This window comes from Cinclus cinclus, chromosome 4, assembly GCF_963662255.1.
Source record: "Cinclus cinclus chromosome 4, bCinCin1.1, whole genome shotgun sequence".
Classification (NCBI taxonomy): Eukaryota; Metazoa; Chordata; class Aves; order Passeriformes; family Cinclidae; genus Cinclus; species Cinclus cinclus.
Window position 1 is genome coordinate 8,821,915 of NC_085049.1, and position 23,679 is coordinate 8,845,593.

The 23,679-nt window shown below is 37.2% G+C and overlaps 1 protein-coding gene across 6 annotated transcripts in view; it reads left to right on the forward strand.

The window, feature by feature from the left end:
- ATXN7L1 (ataxin 7 like 1) overlaps positions 1–23,679 on the forward strand; it is a 112,486-nt gene that overhangs the window by 79,493 nt on the left and 9,314 nt on the right. For all 6 annotated transcript variants that reach the window (XM_062491614.1, XM_062491620.1, XM_062491615.1 and 3 more), the window contains 7 exons: positions 686–908; positions 8,614–8,897; positions 13,708–13,790; positions 14,629–14,885; positions 16,775–16,967; positions 19,316–19,437; positions 22,015–22,969. In XM_062491614.1, coding sequence (XP_062347598.1) covers positions 686–908; positions 8,614–8,897; positions 13,708–13,790; positions 14,629–14,885; positions 16,775–16,967; positions 19,316–19,437; positions 22,015–22,969 — 2,117 coding nt within the window. The remainder of the gene's footprint in view (positions 1–685; positions 909–8,613; positions 8,898–13,707; positions 13,791–14,628; positions 14,886–16,774; positions 16,968–19,315; positions 19,438–22,014; positions 22,970–23,679) is intronic.

Below are 23,679 nucleotides of genomic sequence, written 5' to 3' on the forward strand. Positions count from 1 at the left end.
TGAGAGGCCTCTGGTGTGAGCGTGAGCAGTGCTGACCTCCAGATGCCACATTTGTTACTGAGACATAAATTTCCTGGGTTTTTTGCACGTGCCATTTGCTCTGTGTGGAAAAAACCCCCAACTTTTACCTTGAATGTTGCTTGGAGATAACCAAGTGAACCAGTCAGAGCCTCCCTCTCTGGAAGGGCTGGGAGCAGTAGAACTTTTGCTACTTTTCAGTCTTCCTGTTGTTTTCCTGACAGTTTCTCATTAAAATTGAAACAAGATAGTCATAAAGTAAACTGCCCAATAACCAGGTCAGATGAATTCATCATAAACCATTATAGAAGCAGTTGGATATCTGTCGCAGAGCATTTTACTGATTGTCTTAGCTGTTGCATACTCTCCTTTCTTCTTGGCACAAAAGACCTGGGACACCAAGTCCACCTCACACAGATTTTTCTGGGAGATTATTGCCATTTATTTTACTATTTTTTACTTTTTTTTTTCCAGAGCACTTCATGAAGTTGATTTTGTCTAATTATCATTTGGCTTGATTGCATTCACAACAGTAATGAACTAGTGTTCTTTAGAGTGATGAAAATCATTGTAACTAGCATAGAGAAGAACAATTTCCTCTTTCCTGCCTTGTATTTTTAATTTTAGCCTATGGCACATTGTAAAATTCATTCCTTTTCTGTTACAGAACGAAGACACAGTTCAATGTGTAAACCTTCCCCTTCTCCAGCTTCTCCAGCCTGTAATTCCAGGACATCCCTAGTACAGATGAAACCGAAATCCTGTATCAGCGGCCATAACCCTGTCAGCAGCAACTCAAAGCCATTCAAAACGCCCAAAGACAATCTACTTACCTCCAGCAGCAAACAGCACACAGTCTTTCCTTCAAAAGTGTCACGGGATAAACCATGGTAAGTACCAAAGTAATAGTTACCAAACATGCTGTGTTCAGAGTATCTCTATATATACATATATATATATATATATATATGTGTATATATATATATATATATATATATATATATATATATATATCACAATCATCAAAAAAATCTGTATTCTCATTTTATTCTCAGTTTACAGTTTAAGCCTCTATATATCTAAGGGAGGAAACTGGGATTTTTAAATGAAGAAGAAAATTATATGTAGGAAGAACAAGGACTGGATTACTTTTTCAATGTTCCGTCAAATGTGTTTTTCTAAGATGCATATAGCAAGTGAGGTATTGACCCAGTTTGCTATCTTTAGAGTCCATCTTCCACTACACTATCAGCCCTTGGAACTGATGCTTTTAAACAGTTTTAATATGATAATTTTTGCAGAGTTCTTAATATTGGCTTAACTGATGTTCATGCAAACTTACTGGCTGTAGTCAATTATCTTCAATAGCAGCTGCTGTTGGAGTTCCTTTTGTATTTTGATAGTGTTTGATGCCTTATAAGATGACAAGAAAATTCTGGCTGCAGAAATCACTAATTTGGGGGTGTCTTACATCATGTGCTGTGATATATGTACACATACAGGCTTTGAGACTGCCGTGCCCATCCTCCTGTGACTGTGGTGATAGCAGCAGAGTTGCAAAAACATAAATGACAGCAGAACTGGGTCACTATTTTTTCCCTTAAGAAACTGTTTTGTCTTCATTTTCTAGAGAAAAGATGCTTTGTTATTAGGCCATTAGGTTGGTGACTTGAGATTTGGGTTCAGTTCCTGGTTCTGTTATGCCTTGGTCTCTTCTGCTTCAGGTCTCCAACTGTAAATTTGAAGTAGTGAGACTTCCTTTTTCTCTAAGATTTATCTACTTACTTTATAATGATCCTTCCCTTTTATATATAATACCTAGCATAAGAAGGTCATGATTTTAGGCAGGCTTTCTAGACACAACTGCCTTAAAACAGTAAATCATTTAATGCAAAACATTCACTCATGAGACAAAGAGTAAGCTCAAATTATGTTAAAGGCAGAGCTCATGCTTTCTGCCTGAAACGTGCACAAGTTGGCATGATTTCAAAGACAGCAGCTTCTGCCTAGCTGCAAAATTTACCTTGCCCTGGAAAAAGATATTCTTCCTATAAATCTGGATCCGTCATCTTTTTAAGCATGATGAGCATTATGGGCAATTATGGGATAAAATTCTGAAAATGGAAAATCTGATTGGTTAGACTACACACTCACATGTTAACTAGATTGGCAGAATAGCCTCTGTGTCATCTGTGTGTAAGTACCTCATTTACTACTTGAAACCAAATATTATTGACTGAATAATGGCTTTTCCTTCTGAACGTTGGAGGAGAATTTTATAAAAGAGAGGATTCTTTTATAAGTCTGATTAAAAGAAAAACAGAAAGGACTTCAGAGTATTAACACTATTGACTATAAACCTATTTCTCATCCTGTTACAGACATCAACTTATATATCCACATTTCAGCAGACTCACTGAATCTATAAACAGTATCTTCCTTTCTGGCAACAGATGTCATTTTGGCAGTCAGTAAAAACTGGAAGGGAACAAAATAACTGAGCATTTCCACCAATCCCTTTTCCCTTTATTATTGGGAACATCCTAAATATTTGCTGATGATTAATAAGGTAGATTTAACAATTTAAAATTGTTGTACTGCTCTGTTGATTGTTTGGCAATGACTATGACAGTAGTTGTACCCAAGAATTACGTGATTCTTGCAGCCGTGCTGGGAGATCATACTGCAGTTTTGTTTTGTTTTGGGGAAAAATGAAGCATATAGTAGTTAAAGATACTGTAATTACCACATAGCAAATCATAAACCATCTGAAGATCAATGACATTCTCTTCCAAAATATAGTGTTAAGTGCCTTAGATTACATGACTTGTTAAAGAATAAAATCTGTCTGTTAATTATCACAGGTAATAGAGAGCTAACAGCTGTTACAGAAGAAAGTGTTTATTCCTATTGCATTAGAGGATTGTAATATTTATTTCGAATACTAGAAAATATTCAGCAGATCTGATTTAAGGTGAAATTATTAATAAAATTTATTATTTTTTTTAAGATTCTGTCTTTCATTCAGCTGCTGCACAAGCCAAAGAATTTCTTATCTTAGCTTTTAGAAAGAAATACTTAATTGACACAGAAACATTTGTCTCAAAAATGCAAATAGGATTCATGGTGTAGCCAAGTGTATTGTGGTTTATTGTCCTCAGAAGCTTCCAGGTCTTCAGTGCTTTTGTCTGTTATGTTATAATCTCATACCAAGCATTCATTTGACCTAAGTTCTTCCAGACAGTTGTCAAATGCTTATTTCAGGAATTGTATCACTTTAATGATTGCTTTTCAGACCTGGAACAGCCTTTGTTGGACTTGCCTGATTCCTTTGTACTGCATCTCCTTTAAATTTTAGTTGTTACAATTAGAATTTTGGGAATGGTGTCTGCAACAGCATAGCCCAGTAGATCTGTTGCCATGCCTGCCTTCCTGTAGATCCAACTGCTGTTGTTACATTTGTTATAGTTTTGGTTGAGGCATCATCTTACCCATTGACCAAGTAGCTCTTTCTCTTGTTCATGTCCTGTGCTGTTGTTAAGATGTGCTCCAGAGGTTCAGGTTGCTCCATGGCTAATGCTTTAAAAATCACGATTGAAGTGATCAGATAAAAAAGATCTGCAACTGCTTCATTTTTTAGCTGCTGTTTTAATACTTCCCTTCTGGTAGTTGGAATATAAAGTATTAATGTGAATACATCATCCAGAAATATCTGTCAGTTCTGATTTTTTCCCCTGTATCTCTACCATCGTTGCTATTAATACAGCAGTGCTTAGAGGTGGAGCAGAGCTGGAGTACCACTGCACTGTGCACAGGATAAGTGCAAACCATCATTTTCTGCAGCCTGCAGTCTAGGTGGTAAGAGGTATAGCAGAAGGGTAGAAACTGGGGGGAAGAGAGGCAAGGAATTGGTAGAAATAACAATAATGAACAGGTGATCATAATTAGTAAGCATAGTTCAGATGCTTACCCTTTTTAAAAGGCATTTCTGCAGCCAGGAGCTCTCTTCCTAATTGCTAACCTGCCCAAAGGATGCTGCTTCACTTGCTGTGCCTCAGTACAGCTTTTGGGTGCTGCCATGCAGGGTTTAGGTGCTGTGATGCTACAGGGTGTTCATTTCCACCTATCCAAGATCCTAACGCAGCATGAAATTGAGGCAAAGACTTGAAGTAAGCTATCACTGAGAAATCAGCTGAAGCAGATCTCCTTGGTCTTCTTCCACAAAGTTTAGCCTGCCAGAAGTTCTGAAAATGGAAAAAAAACTAGATGGAAATTATGTGGTTTTCATCAATGCAGAGAAAACTGACTTTCTGTAAACAGAAAAAGGATCCCAAACGTATACCAGTGGACAGTCCTTTAAAATTTATAATGTCACTTTTCAAAGTATTTTTTTAATCATCTCTTGGCCTTTATTTCTTTGTATTAGGAAATATGATTGTTCATACTGAGGCTGCAAAAGCAAAGTTAGTCATGATTTAAGGACATTCCTATTGCAGCATGGAAGCAAAACTCAGCAGGGTTAACTTAGACCATATAATCCAACATTAAATCACAAACATTTTGTAGATTATAGAGGCAATCCCAGTAATGTAGAATAGAGCAATGTTTTATGTTTTTAAATGTTTGTGAATTTTTTTGCCAGAAATTTGGAGAGTTGGATGAGTAGATGAGCTCTTAGAATTCATATAATTACAAATGACCAAAACATAAACCCAGCAAAATTACATGATAGGAAGGAGAAATAATTTTTAAAAGCCAAGCGAAAGGAAAACAGAAGTAAACAGAGCTGCAGGTATGAAAAGTGTTGTGACATACTGCAGTTATTTTTCTTGCTTGCTGGAAGGGACCTACAATGATCATCTACTCCAACTGCCTGACAAAGCAGGAGAAAACAGAAGGAAATGTTACCTTATTTGAAAAAGATAATGAGCTTCTAAAGCCTGCCATGACCATGCACTTTGTGTAGGCCTCATATTTTAGCCTTTTTCTGGTTCCCTTCTAATTCCTCCACATTGGTATTTTACCACTGGCCAGCACTGGAAGCTGTATTCCAATATCAGTATAACCAGGGACATGTGCAAACTATTTCTTACTTGCCATATCCCATTTTGGTATAAGCACAACATTACAATAAAACCTCATACTGCTTTTTCACTCTGACCACTAAATATTTCTGTCACTATTTTCCAGTGTGTTCTTTCCCTGTATTTCACTGCAGACTGAACAGCTTGTTATTTCATGTGTAACTTTGCATTCATTTGTATTAAAATGTCTCTTTGATTTAATGAACTTTACCAAACACTCCATACTGCTTTTTATAACTTTGTCTCTTCATTTAGTTCCCCTCAATCCTGATTCCATCTGCAAACATTATCACCAGTAATGTCATCTTTATTTCTCAAGTCCGCTGAAGTTTTTTGGTCATGTCAGACTTGGTAATGATTGCTAAAAGATGCCCCTAGCAAAACACCCCTAATGAATCATAAACCTCTGAAAAACTAGATTTGAATTTCATATTGTTTAACATTTGCTTTTAAATTGTTCTTATTTGTGTTTTATAATGCCTTTCAAAAACCGGAACATTTTCATAGTTATCTTTGTCATCTTAACTGGTAGCCTCATCAAAAAATGAAGTCATATATTTTTGCCAGAATCTGATCCTCAGCAAAACCACGTCAACTTATTATTTATCAGTTTATTTTTATTAGCTTTTCCAATATTTCTTCCAAGACACTTTGGTTTGGGTTTTCAGCATGGATGCAAGCAGAGCACTCAGATTCTCTAAAACTCCAAGATTCAATTAGAAATTAATATGCTGAGACTCAGTATTGCTCTAACTCTTTTGTAACCCTTGGCCACATTATGCAGACTCCCTTATGTAAAAAGAAAACAACCAATCATTACTTTTCAGTTGGTACTTTGTACTTACTGAAGGACTCAAAAAGCATTTTTATCTGACTGGAGGAAGTTATCCTATTTCTTTCTTAGTGCGGAAGAAATAATGAGTGTTTTTGATGTGTTTGCTTTGGTGGTAAGCAAATTTACTGCCTTTTAGGTAGATACTGCTGTTCTTACTAGAGCTCCTTTGTCAAAAAAAGTAAACTTATCTTTACTGAATAGATTTTTTTCCCTCCTTTTTTATGTTTGTTGCGTTTTGTTTTTCTAATTGTCCCTTTCACCAGATGTCTTAAAAAATCTAAACAAGCTTATTGTTCAAAAACCTCTTTTAAAATACAGTTATTAAGATTAAAAACCTGGATTTTCTTCTTCTAACAAACTTTTGAAATAAATCCTCAATTTTTTTACTCAAAAAACACTGGGAAAAGAATTCTTTCTAACTTCTTTCAAGCCGTCAAATATAAATGTAAACATTTGTGATTTATTTACTTTTTAACACTGTAGTAGTTTACTCCAGTCACTGGTCCTGTGGACCTTCCAATTTGCTGTTTGGTTATAAATTCACCATTATTGATGAGTATCACATCTTATGTGTTATGCTAAGACTAAACTAGAGATCCTCACTCTTGAATGCAGTAAAAGAGAGAGAAATTATAATCTGTAGCTTCTGAAATCATAAATAATTTACTATAGCATACCAGGAATCCTATAGAATGTGTATGTCCACAAATACTGGAGTATTTTTCTTTTTTCTTCTACACTACAATGAAACACATAATGTAGGTCGACTTGTTGATCTGTAACAAAATGAAGTAAAAATGTTCCCTCCCCTGGGCATTTTTCATTGTCACAGTGATCCATCCATAAGTGCCCCAGGATCTGAGACCCTGAGCACTGCAAAACAGAGGAACCCTGCTCATTTGTATTAACAATATTTCACTACTAAACCAGATAATACACTTTATTTTTGCACTGAATATCAGTATTTTGAATTAAGATAGTTGTTAGAAACTGGGCATAAATATTTGCTCGCATGTTTTCACGTAGTTTTGTATAGTAGAACTACTTAATGTAGAATTCTCCTATATTTAGAAAATGTAATTGCCATTTATTTAAAAACAAAATCATTCCTATGCTGAGATGTTACAATTTTTGCCTGCCATTTAACTTAATAAATTCAGAGCAGTTGAAAAAAGGAGAGGATCAAATCCTGCCTTTCATAGCTACATGTTTGCATTCACTGAAATAGTTAATACAGTTCTGATATTGTGAGGCACATTTTTTTCCTCAATTACTGGCTAGTGCTCTAACACTTTACTGCAGTTGCATCTGTGTTCTGACTAACTGCTACATTTATAGTACCACAGAAGATAGAAGTTTTATATTATTTAATTCCAGCTCCAGGAGATGTGTCGGTGTCTAAATCTTCTTCATAGTTGTGTATGCTTATTGTTTATATCAATGTTTGTACATTTTCCTATGTTAAAATACCCTTAGAATAAGGCTTATTGTCTTCAGCAGCTACAGAGAAACAGAGGTTTGTAGGAGCCCAGGAAAGTCAAGACTTGAGTTATTTTGGACCCTGCTTCGATGTTTCCAAAGTGTGTCCCATGGAGAATGCCATCTCAAAGTCATCTTTTTCTGATTGTGAAAACTCCACACCTTAAACATTCCTTCTGTAGAAAGGTGCAGCAAAGGTGCCATTTTTCAGACACAAAAGACTGAAATTATGTGCGAGTTGTGAATGGGGGGATGTCCCTAAGCATACATACATTATGTCGTATTTTTCATTTGGGTTTGTTTCAGGAGGGAGGGGTGTATAATTCATATATTAACTAGTAGTCACAAGATACTCTGTTTTGGAGTTGTTGAGTAGATAGAAAGCTACCACTGGATATTTCCTCATGCAGTTGGAACCCAAAAATGTTAAAATACTGTTGCAGCTGAAAATTGTTTGTCTCCATCTTTTTTGCTGCCAAATTGAGAAGGTAACATTTGTTAGCGTCACAAATATGCAGTGGTGGTAGTTAAGTTAGAGTAAGTTAGTAACTGCAAACTTTACTCTGAAAAGGGCCAATTGAGCTAATAATTATATTGAGAATTTTCATTTTTAAGTCCCTAAGATTTTATTGAAATACATTTTAGTAATGCTCAAGTCATCAAGGATTTTAATACTTTTAAAGGGACAGCTGTTAAAATTTCTATGCTTAAAATCTCTTTTCTCCTTGTTTCCAGAACTTGTATGTCATTCAGACACATCTGAGCAAATGAATTATTTTTGTGTTTGTTTAAAAATATTAATATTATTAGCAAAGTGCTTCGTTATCATAGTGAGTTTAGTACAGCATACACATATCTGGTATGTTCTTGTGTTAAAGGCATGAGTCCGTATTTGTAAGGGGTGTGTTTTGCTTAGTACCAAATACTGATTTTGCTTATGAATAGTAGGGGAGTGGATCTTAAAAAAATACAAAGGCTCATTTTCATAATTCTTTACATTGCCATCCTTTACAGATGTCTGGCTTTGTAAATGCTTGATTGAACAAAAATAGTCAATACTGGTACCAAGTATTTCATTTTAGTCTGGTCTTAAGATTTCACCAGCATTGAAAATTTTGTATCTGTGGAAAGGGATTAAGTAACCATAAATCATGGATGCAGAAAATACCACGTGAATGTTTTTCTTTAATCTTGCAGCGTTCCTGTTCCAGTAGTCAGTCTAGAGAAAATTCCTAACCTAGTGAAGGCAGATGGTGCCAATGTTAAAATGAATTCTGCAACCACTACCACCATCACTTCCTCCTCAGCTTCTTCATCCACCATACCTGCTCCAACTTTGGTTAAATCTGGTTTGACATCCAAGTCAGTGCCACCATCTCCAGAAAAGATTCTGAATGGCAAAGGAATTGTAGCTCCATCAATAGACAAGAAACACCAAAATGGCACTAAAAACAGTAACAAGCCTTACAAAAGACTTTCAGGTAAGTGATGTTGTAATTCACATTTTGTGGTAGTCTGTTTTTCTTTGTTAATGCTTCTATAGGTCATAATGCAGCTAATAAAATGCTGGGTTTGATTTGATTTTTTTTTTTTTGCTGTAAGATGCCAGGTTGCATGTATGGAAATGAAAGCTTTCACACTCTTAGCATGTGTAAAGTATTTTCCAAGTACACATTCTGTTTAGCTTGAAATTGCTGGTCAACAGGCCAAATACAAATTTTAAGGAAGTAAATTAATTAAAACAGAAACGCAGGAGACTTCTTCATGCCATTATGGGATTTGAGTCTGTTTACAACAAAGGAAAATGTGCCTTGGTTGGGTGACTTTAGTTCAGTCATGATCAAGTTGAACAGGTTTATGATGTTGGTTTGTCCTCCAAGTCATGACTATTTAAAGATTTTTTTGTTTGTTTTAAATATGAGGAAATTCTTAAGGAGATATGGGAATTGCTGGGGGAGTATTAAAAGTTGTAATTTCCCTTCACCCCTCTGCCCCTGCAATTCACATGAGTGTGGCAATGTTTCTAGCATGAGGATCTTGATCTTTCTCAGGAAGACAGGACAGTGGAGTTGAGAAAATTACGTTAAATGGGAAATGCCCGGGATGGCAGGATAGTTTTGAGGATGTTGGTCCCTGTTCAAACCTGCCACCAAAGCACAGAACACCACACTATGGGAGGGCAGAGGCTTTGTTAGAAAGATTGCCATCCACTGGGAGGAAGAATTACTTTCCATGGAGTTCCCTAGAGGTGACCCATGCCAGCTGTTGGGCAGTGAGGCGAGAATTTGCCCCTGAAAGCAGAAAGCAGATTTCTGCTCTGAATGAAAGTGTTTTGAGGGTTTATATTTTATGGGTTTTTTAAAAGCAAAAGTAACTGACTCAAGTCTACAGCTGAAGAAGCTGTGCAGGGTCTATTCATCAGCTGGCAGTACTCTGTGACTCGGGCAGGAACTTCTTGTGTGTACTGAAAGGCTAATTTTGCTAATGGCAGCATGATCCGCATTAGCTCGTCACTTTGGCACAAAGTTAGTTCACATGATTTCTGAACGTGCACTGTGAACCAGTATAAGTTGTACAAGATAAATGCTTTCATTTCCAGTTAATGAGTGTGTCCTATTTTTTGCCTGAATATCAGGTTTATTTTTTTTCGTTTTCTCAGGATTTGGCAGTTAGCCTATGGTACTGTTACCTTGGCTGGATTTCAGACCACTGTGAGGTGTTTGCTAGGGCTGTGTGGGGCATGGAATAATGCCATTGCCTGAAAGGATTCAGTACACCGATTGCTTTCTTAACTAGTTAAAGGTGGCATATAAGAAAACAGAACTGTTGCTCATTTATAGCTTTTCACAACAAGAAAAAAATCTTACAAGAGAGTAAGTAGCTTAAGATGAGGCTTTAACCCTTACTTTTCACTTTTTAAGTAATTTCACTTTTTAAGATCCAATATATTGTTCTGATAAAAACCCTCTACATTTTACAGTCAATTTAGAATATTGCTTCCTTTTAACCTATTATTTCCTGCAATGGTTTAGATGCTGAATTTAGCTAATTTAGCTAATCATTTCAAAATTCCTCCTTGAGCAATTTGAAATTGTCAGTGGTTTTCCTCATGTCACCACTTACCACTGCAGGGCTGCAGGTGATATTTGTACAGTTTTGTGCAAGTGCTTGCAGAAATGTGTTCATAAAGGCGAATCAGTTCTGTAGGGCCTTCCTACAGCTTGCTGGGTTTTTTTCTGGAGGTGGCTCTGGCACTACTCTTGCTCTAAGCTCTGAGTGAAGTGTCTTCTAGGCTGGGGAACATGGTGGAAGTTTCTGCGCAGGGCTGATTGAATACCTGCATGTGTTTACTTTTATATGGTTTACAAATACTCAGAACTGAGACTTCTTTTTACAGATCCTCTGTCATGATGAGATTTGTGATCTGTTCAGTCTGACTTCCATTGCCTTGAGTATTGATGCAGCAACACAATCACTTAGGGATTATGCAGATCGTAGAAGTCCTGAGAGCATTGGAGATGAATTGCCTGTAGATTGTGTGTCACTATGATGTATTTCTCTCCATTATTATACAGGACTGCAAAGGCTGAGAAAAGGATCTTGGAAGGTCAATGAGATGATTATTTGAGATATCCCATAATTTTGTTCATTTCACATGAAAAGGATGAAACTGCAGCTAAGGGATTTAGGTTTCCCTCAGTCTGCTGCCCTAGAGCTGTATGGATGTTAATTTTTGAAGCTCCCTAATAAGTTTGGCCAGTTTGCATCTGTTTCCTTCCCTTTTTAGCAACCTCTGCTGTCTCTCTCACCATTTCCCTGACTGTGATTGAAGTTTGTTTTTTTCTTTGCTGAGAGCTGGTGGTTGTTTGTGTGATGAATGAACCTGCCCTCTTTTCAGGAGCACTGTCCTTGCTGAGAGAGAGGAAACAGCTTGCGGAACCACAAAAGACAGTCTGTAGCTGCCCAGCATAAGTGGATCAGCGTTTCCTAGTAGCAACTGCAAAAATTTTTTTTTCCTAAATCTTCCTTAGTTCTTGTTCTCTTTGGGATTACATTAAAGAATACAGATGCCCAGCTTATACCAAGAAAAACTGCTCTGTTGCAAACAGAAGTTTATGACAGTTCCGTTTTGGCCCTTGCTCTTCCCTTGGTGAGGTTATAGCATATGCTCTTCACTTTCTCCACTGAACATGAAGAAGTGGAATCCATTCCAGAAAAACAGCTTTCTCAAGCTGTGCCTGTGTACAGGAGACACACATACTCCACATTTCCTAACACAATAGTCAGAAGCTACATTTTGTTGCAGATAAGGTGGTAAGTTTCATGTAGTGTGTTGCCTAAGCCAGGCATGTCTGTAGCTGGCAATTAGATGTTCATGATTTCTCTGGAGCAGCCATAAATGCTTCAGCCAGGAGAAGTGGTTTCCTGTTTGTTCAGTATTTTCTGTTACTCAGGGAAACCATATTATTTTGTTGTTCAGTCAATGGCAGAGGCTTCCACTCTTTCTTATAACTCCTTATATTGATTTTATCTGTATATGTTTTCCTAATAACTGGCTTTGCTGTAATTAGTCCTACAAGTCTCAGTTGTTTGGGCCACTTACTGACAAGTACCAATCTGGAGCACTTTTGATTTTTGAAGTGTTTCCTTTTGGTCCAAAACAGTCCTTGTTTGGTGACTTTCGGAATACATTCCATAGCCTTATAATTGCCTTCAGGATTTTTCATTTGAAGGCATATTTATTAGTCCATATTGTCTCTTTAGTTTGTTTTTTCAATTTGCATTGAAGGTTTTAGGTGGGTCAATCAGGAAACTATAATAGGAGCATCTTACACTCAAACCCCAGGAGAAACTAACTCTTTTAGTTCATGAGCATGTGTTTTCATCTATTAAGTAGAAAAAAAATAGTATTATATTGAGTCATACACAGCTACTTTTGTATTTGTTGTGTTGTAAATACCAAAGAAACTACAACTGCCTATAACATATGTCAGTCCCTTTGTAGATTTCACCAAAAAAACCTGTGTCACCTGGTTTTTCCAAGCTCACCTTTTTGTATGGCTCTGCTAATAGGTTAATAATATAACCATTTAATGTTTGCATGAGCATTTTTAAGTCCAGATAGCAGAATACATAAAACTGCTAGAAATTGTGATATCTGGAGGCTAGTTGATGTCTAACATAAGCTACTTGTCCTTACTTACTTATTCCAGCTGTTCTACTTGCTGTGATGCTGCCATAACATTGTAACACAGCTGCGAATCATTGTCTTCTTCTTAGCTCCCATTTGTTTGCTTATGGAGAATTTTAAAATCCTCTTGATTAAATGTTGTATTTGAGTACAGGATGTTTATTGTATCTGAATGTAACACCACTGTAAGTTAAAATAGGATTTGACAAGTAGTTTCTATTTCCCTACCAAACAAAAGCAAACCAGTCTGCCAATTACATCATAATTTGTCAAGGTGTATGAAGGTAATGGTAGAGGGTTTTGATGGCACAGACTAAAAAGTGTATATCCATAGTTTTGTTTCAGCTCTTAGTGCAAATCCTAAAATTATATTAACATAACCTAAGGGAGGTGATGCTATCTGTGTTATAGAAACACTAAAATATTAATGAAATTAAATATGCAGATACAGCCTATTAAGTATTAATGCCCTTTTAATGTTAATCATGAGTAGAACTCATGTAAATGCCTTTTTTCATAATCTCAGCAAACTTTAAATTCCATCCCTCCCTCCATGTGGGGAAATAAAAACTAACATACATGTTATTTTTATAAATTTTTGGGGGACAGATTGAGATAAATTTTAGTTTTAAAATGCCACCAGTAATGAACCATGGGTTGTTTTCTAGAGTTTCTAAGTATGTCAGAAAAAAGATGTTTAAAGCACTCGTGATACCATTTGTGTCTTAGCCCATCTTGGGAGCCAGAGCTGCAAATGCTGTGTTTTATGGCCTTGGAGGCAGCCAGAGTTAGAGAGAGAACTGAAGTCACAGGGATTTGGCTTGGTCCTTTGTTTGGGCCACTCCACTGTAAGCAGACTTATTTCCATGAAGTCTTTTGACCAAACTCCTACTCTAAATGGTTTTAAACATGCAAGGAGAAAAAAATACACGCCTATATGAGTGATTGCACTGATGTGGGATGCTGGGGTTGGGATCAGTGGCTCAGATTGAGCCTGATTAAATTGAATTCTAACCGGCAAAAATTATAAGCTACTCCAGTTAAAACTTCTGTAATAATCTTTTTTTTTTCTCTCGTTTCCCATTCTCCCATCAACACAGAAAGAGAATTTGACCCAAACAAGCACTGTGGAGTACTGGATCCTGAAACAAAGAAACCTTGCACAAGATCACTCACCTGCAAGGTATTTTTCTTAGAAGATAAAATATCAGATGCTTTGTTATAGTTTAAATCCTACCACAGTAGTTTGAGAGGTCATACCTGCTCCTGTCTTACAGACAATGGGTATGGTATTCAGGTAATTCTTTTGTGTAATTCTGTTTCTTTGAATCAGAGCATCTGCATTATTCCACTGATATTTCTAAAAAGACTTTTTTCTTGTCATTTTATTATGCAAAAAGCATCAGTGTTTCATGTAGAAGCCCAAGTGTTATTTTAAATGCTTCTTTTTTGGTTCATGTGTGCAACAATGTTGAAGTATAGTCAGTTTTTAGTAAAAAAATTACCATATTTTTGTATAATAAATTACTTGGAGGCTGCCCTTGTGATAGTAATAACTCCCGTGTCAAAAAGTAGCTGCAATGTGAGACATTTCTAATGAACATTTGTATGTGTATTTTCTGCCTGTCAGTAGAGATGATCAGCTAAATTTGCTTTAAAATGCATTCATGTTTTTTAATCCAATGAAATCAGCTTTTCATTGTAAGTTAAAAGCTACAATGATCTTCCTAATATCTTAAAATTACTGGAATTCTATTTTCCATCTTGGAAAAGGTAAGTCAATAGTCTCTATTATATAAAAATTGTTGCGAAAAGTAATTTTAGCCTTGATGTTGGCATTTCTTAAGAATGACTTTATAAATTATCAAAGATAATGTGGAATATCAGCTTTATTTCCATAACTGTGGCTAAAGTTGTTTGAAGTAGATTTTATCTTTTAGAGTAGTAGTGTATCAGAAGTATAGAGGACTCATAAACAATGTCATGCACACACAAATGCTTTTTAACCACCCTATTTTTAGACTCATTCACTTAATCATCGACGAGCAGTTCCAGGCCGTAAAAAACAGTTTGACATCCTTCTAGCTGAACACAAAGCTCGATCCAGGGAAAAAGAAGTTGCAAAAGACAAAGAGCATCCACCATCTGCAAGGGAAAGCTATCAGAGCCAGCCCACACCAGCACAAGACTCTCTGTCAGGATCCTCAGTGAACTCTGGGCAAGAATCTAAAGTAACATCTCCTGCGAAATCTAGACCACCAAATTCTGTACTTCCAAGGTAAGCACTTCTCCAGTGTGGTATGTTGTGTTCTGAAGGTGCTGTAAGAAATTTCTTGGACTTTCACACAGCTCGTTTTATAAACATTTAATGCTTCTTTAGGCTATTGAACAATAAAACCTATTAATATAAGAATTTCTGCTAACTTATGTTGACCTAACTCTGTCCATGGTAGCCTTTGATCTCACTGGGAAAGAGGAAAGGAATAGTGTCCACCTTTGACTCAGAATCTCAGACTAATTGCATTTTTTTGCTGAAGTGGTCAGTGATAATTAGGAAATATTATATTCAAGTCATTCGGTCACATTTGAGAATAAGTCTGTTTACATGGATCTACATGTGTGGGTATTAGTGGGAAAATTCTGCACATTTATATGGAAATTTTCTCAGAAATACTTTACCAAAAAAAAGTTGTAATTTAGTGTTGATTTAAAACTACTGATATGAAGCCATCCATGGCATATCTTCCCTTGTTTTGAAGATTTTTCTTAGAAAGGACAATGAAAACTTCTAAAGGCATCCTTTTGCAAAAAACAGTGTGAGGTATTTGATCTACTGAATTCTAATTATCCTCTGGAAAACTTCACATACGTTTTGTTTATTTGTGGAATTCTTTGGTACTAATTTTGGCTGGAGTGCACAGAGCTAAATTAGTTGGCTTTGTTCATATTTATATTTTTTCATCATGCATTTCTTTGCAGAAACCTTGGTCTGGATTGGGTGCTCATTTTGGGACTCTCCTACTACAGTAGTCTCTGTTTCAAAGAGATATTTCTTGTATTTGATATCTCAGGTCTTACAGAGACAGCCGTTTCCAATGTTTTCTGTGTGGCCATCAAGGCTCAATGAAGTTTCATTCCTAGGGGGCAGAGGTGGGCCTTGCAGGGTTTGAGTGAAAAGGCAGTGAAAGAATACCCACAGATGAATTGGTGCTTCTCTGCCTAATTCTTGTAAAAGCAGTGCCCTTACACAGTCCTTCCATAGAGAGGAGTGCAGACAGACAGGTACAAATGGGGTTTAGTAGGTGTTACAGTCAAAGTAGCTAAACTGGAGAGTAATTCCATGAGAGTCAGCTGCAGAAATTGCAGAGCTAGTAGTCCTGGAGGAGGAGGAGGATTTGAGCAGTCAGATGCAGTGTGAGTCCTGTGAGCAATCCCTGCACAGGTCAGGAGAGGGCTCCTGTCAGACTGCTCTGTCCTGAGAGCATGAATTCATGAGGCTGAAGAAGACCATCTACAGATTTTGCCCAGTGTGGACATCTCTAGCCTCAGAGCTCTCCAAACAAACTTGCTTTTGGAACCTTTTCCACCCCCACTTCTAATCTAATCTGTTTTTAAACTAACTCTTGGAAGGCAAGGCACCATCCTACCCTGTGGTGCAAAGACATTCCTGCTTTGTTTTATTGCATTTTAGACAAAGGTAAAGAAAACGTACGTGCTGTGAGGAGTTCTCCCAGTTAGTTCACTCACTCATTTACCTGTAGAAGGGGGTCAGTTAAGCACTCTTATATTTAGTACACTAATTTTAGTAGGATTTTTGTAACTGGACCCTTAGGATTAATCAAGTTATAGAGTAATGGTTCAGTGTAAGAAGATTTTATATACCTTTTATTTGTGTTTTAAATATACTTTGTCTCTCTCAAGATCTGAAATCCAACTTCATGACAAATTTAAAATTTCAGACAATAGAAGGGTGCTTCCATTAACATTAACTTGATGACAACTCCACAATCTATTTCTGACAAGACCAAATGTCAGCTATTCAGTGTCTTTTACTGTCCTTGTTTACACTGGTAATTTCTGGCATCATTTGCTTTGATGCTTCATGCCAGCAGGTAGCTTTATAGAGCCTTTGTACACTGGTGATTTGAATGTATGTTCTCCTTCTAGACCTTCATCTGCAAATAGCATAAACAGCAACAGTTCTTCAAACCACAGTGGGTATGTACCAGAACTGCCACTGCCTTCCATGGGAGGAGATATCACAAGCAGATTGTCCAGTGATGAAGGAGAAGCGGATGGAGTTGAAGAATCTGAGAAATTAGACTGTCATTTTTCTGGACACCATCCCAGACCTCTTGGGGTATGTGTCAGTCTCTGGCATGCCTTGCCATTGTTCTTGCATAATTAGGGAGGGGAGAACAAATAAGTAATTTAATAAGAAGGTCAGGACCTTCTTATTAGAATGTAAGACCTTACATTCTGAGAACTGTTCTAAAGAGAAAAAATACATTCAACAGAAAAGGGTAAGAATGGGATAAGGTAGGAGGAGACCACTGGTACATGATACATCGATGTAGGACAAGATGGGCAGCAGAAAATCAGAAGTTCTATTTTTAGATTGTCCTCAGTAGACCTCAAACTGGATATAGTTCAGGTAAACTGAGGAAAGTTGCATTGCTTTCAATGTGACATGAGCAGATATTGTCTTGGTTGTTGCAGTTCTTACAAAACTGTACCTTGCATTTGGTGGCAAAAGGCTAGTACAGTGCTCCATTCATTTCTGTAGTCTGATTTAAAGCAGTAATTTAATGTCAGTTATGTGAGTTATGTGGATTTAGAAACTACTGCTTCATTCATCTCAAAATGAAAAGGCTCTGGTGGTGGCTCAAGGATGTTTGAGCACCTGGTTTTGTCTTTCTCCTGTGTTAGTGAGAAATTTCATTGTAAGTAGTAAAAGCTGCTTTGTTGATATTATCTCTGCAGTGTGAATTTCTTTACACTGTTCAAACCAAGAAGCAGTGGAAGAACTCTTGAAGTTCTTAGGAGTTGATTCTCATAAAAATTGAGCCAACACTTACATGTTTTTCCATATGATATGCAGAATAAAACAAACATTGTGATAATTGGTAGCGTTGCTTGTATTCCCTAGAGCAAAGGAGAACTTGTTTCTGTCAGACACCAGGAAAAAGCATGACCCAAACATTAAATGACTGTCAGACAAAATCCTGCCTTTGGTTCTTACAGAGAAAATGAGAATTACCATAGTCCACATAATAAATAGTATGATATGCAGAGACCTTCTGTTTCCTTAGTACTATTGCATGCTACTTTGGTTTTACTAACTGCTTCTCTATGAATTAAAAACCAAAGGTTCACTGCATGGGTGCCCACACAATTCAAAAATAATCTAAGTGCAGCCAGTTCTTGGACATGCCTCAGCATTGAGGCATGGCTGTCAATAGCCATTTTGGTTTAGGATCCTGGTACTGTTCAAGGCAAACCCACTGACTCATCTGTTCTCTGAAATCTTAGCATCTCTCAACTGCAGCAGTTACTGGTAGTGAAACCAGTTCTTAGTCCATATCAGTGTGAAGTCAGAAAAGATAGTGTAAATCACCTCCAGCTCATGCTAAATTGCTGCATTTCATATTCAAGTAGACTGTTTTCTTACAAAGTCCCTCTCCTGGCCAGGTGGCAATAACTGTTCGGGGAAGAGGGGGGAGGGAAGTCAGTAGCTACTTCAATTGCCTTTTAGTGGTACTTGATGTTAGTGGCAGCTCACTGGGAGGTGAGGCTAGTTTGTCAACTGGTTTGTCAACTGTTTAACCTTGTCATGAAACAGACTTAAAATGAACAGTCGCAGTCACCACTGGCTGTCCATTGAGCTGACAAGTACTTTGAAAGTTTGCTCTTCTACCACGTCAGTGCTTCTGCTGTCAGCCAGAATTGGTGTGACTGGGTCCCTTGCATGATAGAGAGTTGTCTTGTTTTTTGAGGATGATTTGTAACAGATTTCTCTCCTACAAACAGGCATTGCAGCAGTTCTCTGCATCATGTAGATGAGTAAGACTGAGCTGAAGCCAGAGCAGATTCCTAATTGTAACATTTCAGTGTAGTAGGACTTTTCAGGAAGTTCTCCAGAGGAAGTGGTGCAAGTACTCCTGAGCTCTGTAGAATTCTCTAAATATTACTCCTCCAGTTGATTTTCTCACACTGTGAAGAGTATATCCCATGTTCTGTTGTAGCACAGATGCCATGGATGATAATTTACTTTTTTACTGAAATGTCAGGGGTTTGTTTATTAAGTAGATACTAAAGATGTTCCCATTGCACTTTTTTACCTCTTCAGTTACATTTTTATTGCTGTCATGCAGTTATGAGATTTAAGACACACAGAACAGTGTAACTTGTCTTTCTGAGGCAGTAAGAATTTTTTCTTTAGAAGTACCTAAGCAGTTGCATTCTTTTTCTGGCACTGATTGTTAATGAAGTATGAAATATACCTTACACCAAGCTGAAATACTATGCACTTATTTCATAATTCTTAAAAAAAAAACCTATTTATGCTGTAGATAATGAAAACCACACTTTAAAAGAAGTTTTATATGCATGATGCAAATTACAACGGTGTTCCTTGATCTATCAATAAATATTTCATAATGTAGAAATACATTTTTATAAGCAACACTGAAATACCTTTTCTTTCAGTTCTGTTCATATGGCAGTCGCCTAATGGGCAGAGGGTACTATGTCTTTGACAGAAGATGGGACCATTTTCGATTCGCACTGAACTCCATGGTAGAAAAACACTTGAACTCACAGATGTGGAAGTAAGTGAGATTTTTACACTTGGTGGGTAATTTACATTTTTAATTCTGTAAAATTTCTAAATTGAACACTCCGTGGCCAGCGTTTGTAAAATTACCTCTGTGTAAAGGTATAGTAGTAGCATGTGTACAACTCTTTGTTGAGGAATATCCAGCCCAACAGAATATTCTCCTAGTCTGATGTAAATTGCTGCCAGATTTAGGACTTTCTGCTCCCTAAAATCCAAATTTTTGCTTAGAATTTTATTCCTTTATCATGTCCCTGTATCACCCATTCAGGCTTTGCTGTGCAAGACTTATGAGTTGTAAGATAAGGAACTTGGTGCACATCTGTCTGTGTGCAAGATGGAATATGATAGGGTTTTAATCCACAGCGCCTTTACTGCCTTTGGGATCTTAAAATTTGGATTATTACTCACTGTTGAAGTACGTCTTTATCACATGTGCAGGTTCCAAGCACTATAGGCTTTGAATACACAGATCCATTTAAATGAACTGCACTTCTAAAATAGATATTCATTCTTTTTTAAAAAAAGTAATTATAAGTTCATGGCATCTGCAGTTAAGATGGATGTTTTGGGGGTATTCTGCTACAGAATATGCATTCTTCTTCCAATGTAATGATGCTAAAGTGCAGTGTTTCATGTCACTGTTTATTATCAGGACTGTGTTATATTCATTGGATGCCAGCCATTAGATAAACAAGGTTTGATTTTTATTTAAATACATATTTTTAATCACTAAAGCTTGGCTTGTCTGACTAACCTGGTAACTTAATGGTAACGGTGCCATTGTGCTAGGAGGTACAGTTTGGAAATGATTGATTCTGCCATGAAAGAGCCAGTTTCGTGTCTGTTCAGAGGCTGATCATGCCCAATCTGCTTTGTAAATTCATAAACTAGTGTCTGTCATCTTCCACAAATAAAAATACTTCCATTTCCTTATATAGGAAGATTAAAATTTGTTACCTATTGGCTTTATTTGTCAGGAGAAAAGATGCTTGGGTATCTGAATAAACATGTACCACAACTAGTACAAACTAGTATAGAAATCATAACCTTTACAGTAGTTATTTGATACCGGAAGTAAAGAGGCCTTATCCTGCTCCCACTAGATCTGATTTTGAAAGTTCTCCCAAATTTTAGTTGTTCATGTAATCTCTAATATTTTAATGAGCTCCAGCCATACTCACTTGTCTGTATAACACAGGAAGCTGACAGTGCCTAACCCCTGTTTTATTCCTCTGCTGTCCTCAACCCTCATCTGGACTGACCTTTCCCTGTGCTCCCCAAGAAGAGCTGGGTGTGAGGCTGCTGTGTTCTAGCTCTGCAGCTGTGGCCAGAAGTACAGGGGTGCAGGGCCATGTTCCCAGTACTGGAACATTAACAAAGTGCTTTTATCCCTAGTTCTCAATGTACTTTGCAAAGGTGGGTAGAAATTGTTGGCCCTACTTTAAAAGAAACCTGAAGGACAGCTCTGATAAGCAGCTTTGTTTGCATTGCAAGTGGCAAGCAGTAGGACTTCCTCATTTCTGGTGGCATGGACTGTATGTAATCCCTTCTGTAACTGTGCCATAAACAGTGTTCTGTCCAGCAGTCTCCATAGGAGGAATAGCTGGAGAGAACACTTGTAATTAGGATTTCATTTATGATAAAACAGCACACCCAGGGCTGCTCTTTTATCTGTGAGGGCAAGAGTATGCCTTTAAAAATGGGAAAAGTGTCAGTAGTGAGAATAACGAGGGCAGAGTTATGGTGCTGTACACCTTAGAAAAGAGAAATAGGATTAAACCGTGCATTGAATTTAAGTCTAAATAATGGGAAAAGCTCACATAATAGTTTTTCAAGAGACATCATGAAGGTCTGGTTCTTTGATAATGCCACATTAGATAAAATAATAGATGATGGCTGAATGGAAGGGTATTTGAATACCTCTTCCTAATTTCACAGGTAATAATATTATACTTTCTTCTCAAAAGAGTATTCAGCTGTTTATAAAGCTTATCAAGGTGTGTTGAATACTTTGTCAATTTTTCAGTATCAGTGAAAATTAATCAATAACCTACCTGTTTAATCCCATCTAACCAGCTCTCAAATGAGCTGTTGGGAATAGCACTGCAATTGGAAAGGGATGATCTTTCCTCTCTATGCTCAATGATTAAGTGCTTCACACCCCCCAGACTGGCTCATTTACTACCTTAATTTAATCTAGCCTATGAGTTTAGGTTGATATGGAAACTGTTCTACAACTTGAACTTTGAAGCAGAGCATATGCAATTAATGAAACTCAGTGACTAGGATAAGTATAGGTGCCAATGTCAGGCATTTTATTTGCCTTTTTTAATTGTTTGGTAAAATAAGAAAAGGAAAAAGGAAATGAAATTTGTAATAATGTATTTTAATTGTTAAACTGTGCACTTAATTGCTGTATGTGATTAATAGAATACAATAGGAATCAAAATTATAATAAACTAGGTTTGCCTTTTTGAATAAGTTAATGGAAATTATTTCCCATCTGCATTGTTTGGACGGATTTTTTTATGTATCTGTTCTTATTTTTTTCCTTTCCTTTTCTATTTAGGAAAATTCCTCCTGCAGCAGACAGTCCCATGCCTTCTCCAGCAGCACATGTCTCCACTCCTTTTCCAGCATCAGTCTTACAGCCCTTCAGCAACCCCAGTGCAGTGTATATTCCTTCAACACCTATCAGTTCAAGAATCACTTCTTCTTACATAATGACATCAGCCATGTTATCAAATGCAGCCTTTGTGACAACGGCAGAGACAAATTCCATTATGTCACACACCACAGCTTTTCCTCACGTGGCTGCAAGCCTAAGTATCATGGACTCAACTTTTAAGGCGCCATCAGCTGTGTCACCAGTGCCAGCAGTCATCCCTCCCCCATCCCACAAGCCATCCAAAACAAAAACCAGCAAATCCTCAAAAGTGAAAGACCTGTCATCTCGGAGTGATGAGTCTTCAAGTAACAAAAAGAAAAAGCCGCAGTCGTCATCTTCATCGTCGTCGTCATCATCCTCATTATCTTTGCAGACATCTTCCTCATCTTCATTTTCAGGGTCCCACAAAAAGAACTGTGTCCTGAACCCCAGTTCAACGTTGAACTCCTATCAGGCAGCATCCTCCTATAACAGTGTGTCTGTGCACAATACCAATAATGGAACAAGCCCACTCAGTGCCAAATCGGAGCCCTCAGGACGGACTTCATTGTCAAGTAGTTCAACAGACTCAGTGAAACACATGAGCATGGTAGTGAGCAGTATTGACTCTTCTAATCTGTCTGTATCTTCTCTCGTGCACCACTCCGGGGACCACTCCCTGGGAGCACATAATGCAGTGTCTTCTCTACCCCTTTCTTTTGACAAATCAGAAGGAAAAAAACGTAAAAACTCTAGTTCTAGTAGCAAAGCCTGTAAAATCACTAAAATGCCTGGTATGAATAGTGTTCATAGAAAGAGCACTGCCAACCTTATTTCTGCGGTGCCAGATCCTACAAGCAGCTCCATCTCTCGGCAGGTAAGGGACTCTTCCAGTTATTTTTTTGCAGATCATGTCTGACTTCCTTGAAATACTTCATGCTGAAAAGAAAATACCACATTTGCTTCAGATGGGTTTTCATCACACAACTTACTTTCTAGGTTAATGCAGAAATGTATTTGTATTTGTTTTGTATACAGTCATAGAAAGACGTTTTGAGAGTTAAAAAATTATATATATACATATATATACACTTTCTCAAAATATTTTTATGAGATTTTTTTATTATTAAAGTAGCTATTTGTATCTCTGAAAGTAAAACTGAATGTCCAGAATGGATAAATAATTTTTAGGGGAAAAAAAATTTCTTAATTCTCATCTCTCTGAAATAAATTGTGTTACTGAAACAGGAAGATGAGAGTCAGAATTGCTGTTTATTTCTTTCCCACACTTTTTGCTGGTTCATTTCCTAATGTTATGCAAGTCTCGTCATATCTCCTGTAAAACACATCTACCTTTCTCCTGGGGAGAGTCTGAGGTGCCTGACCTCAGATGCTGTTTCCTGCTTGAAACTGTAACAATTAAGAAATTAGGATCTTAACCAGATGAATTTTAGTGGATATTTGGTCCCTTTTTCAGTGTACATGCGTTCACAGAATACTGAAGTCAGTGCAGCAGATAAGGCTAGACATGCTTGCTTCATTGATAGCAACAGAGCTTTGGCTCCTCTTCCAGTGGTGCTATATAAG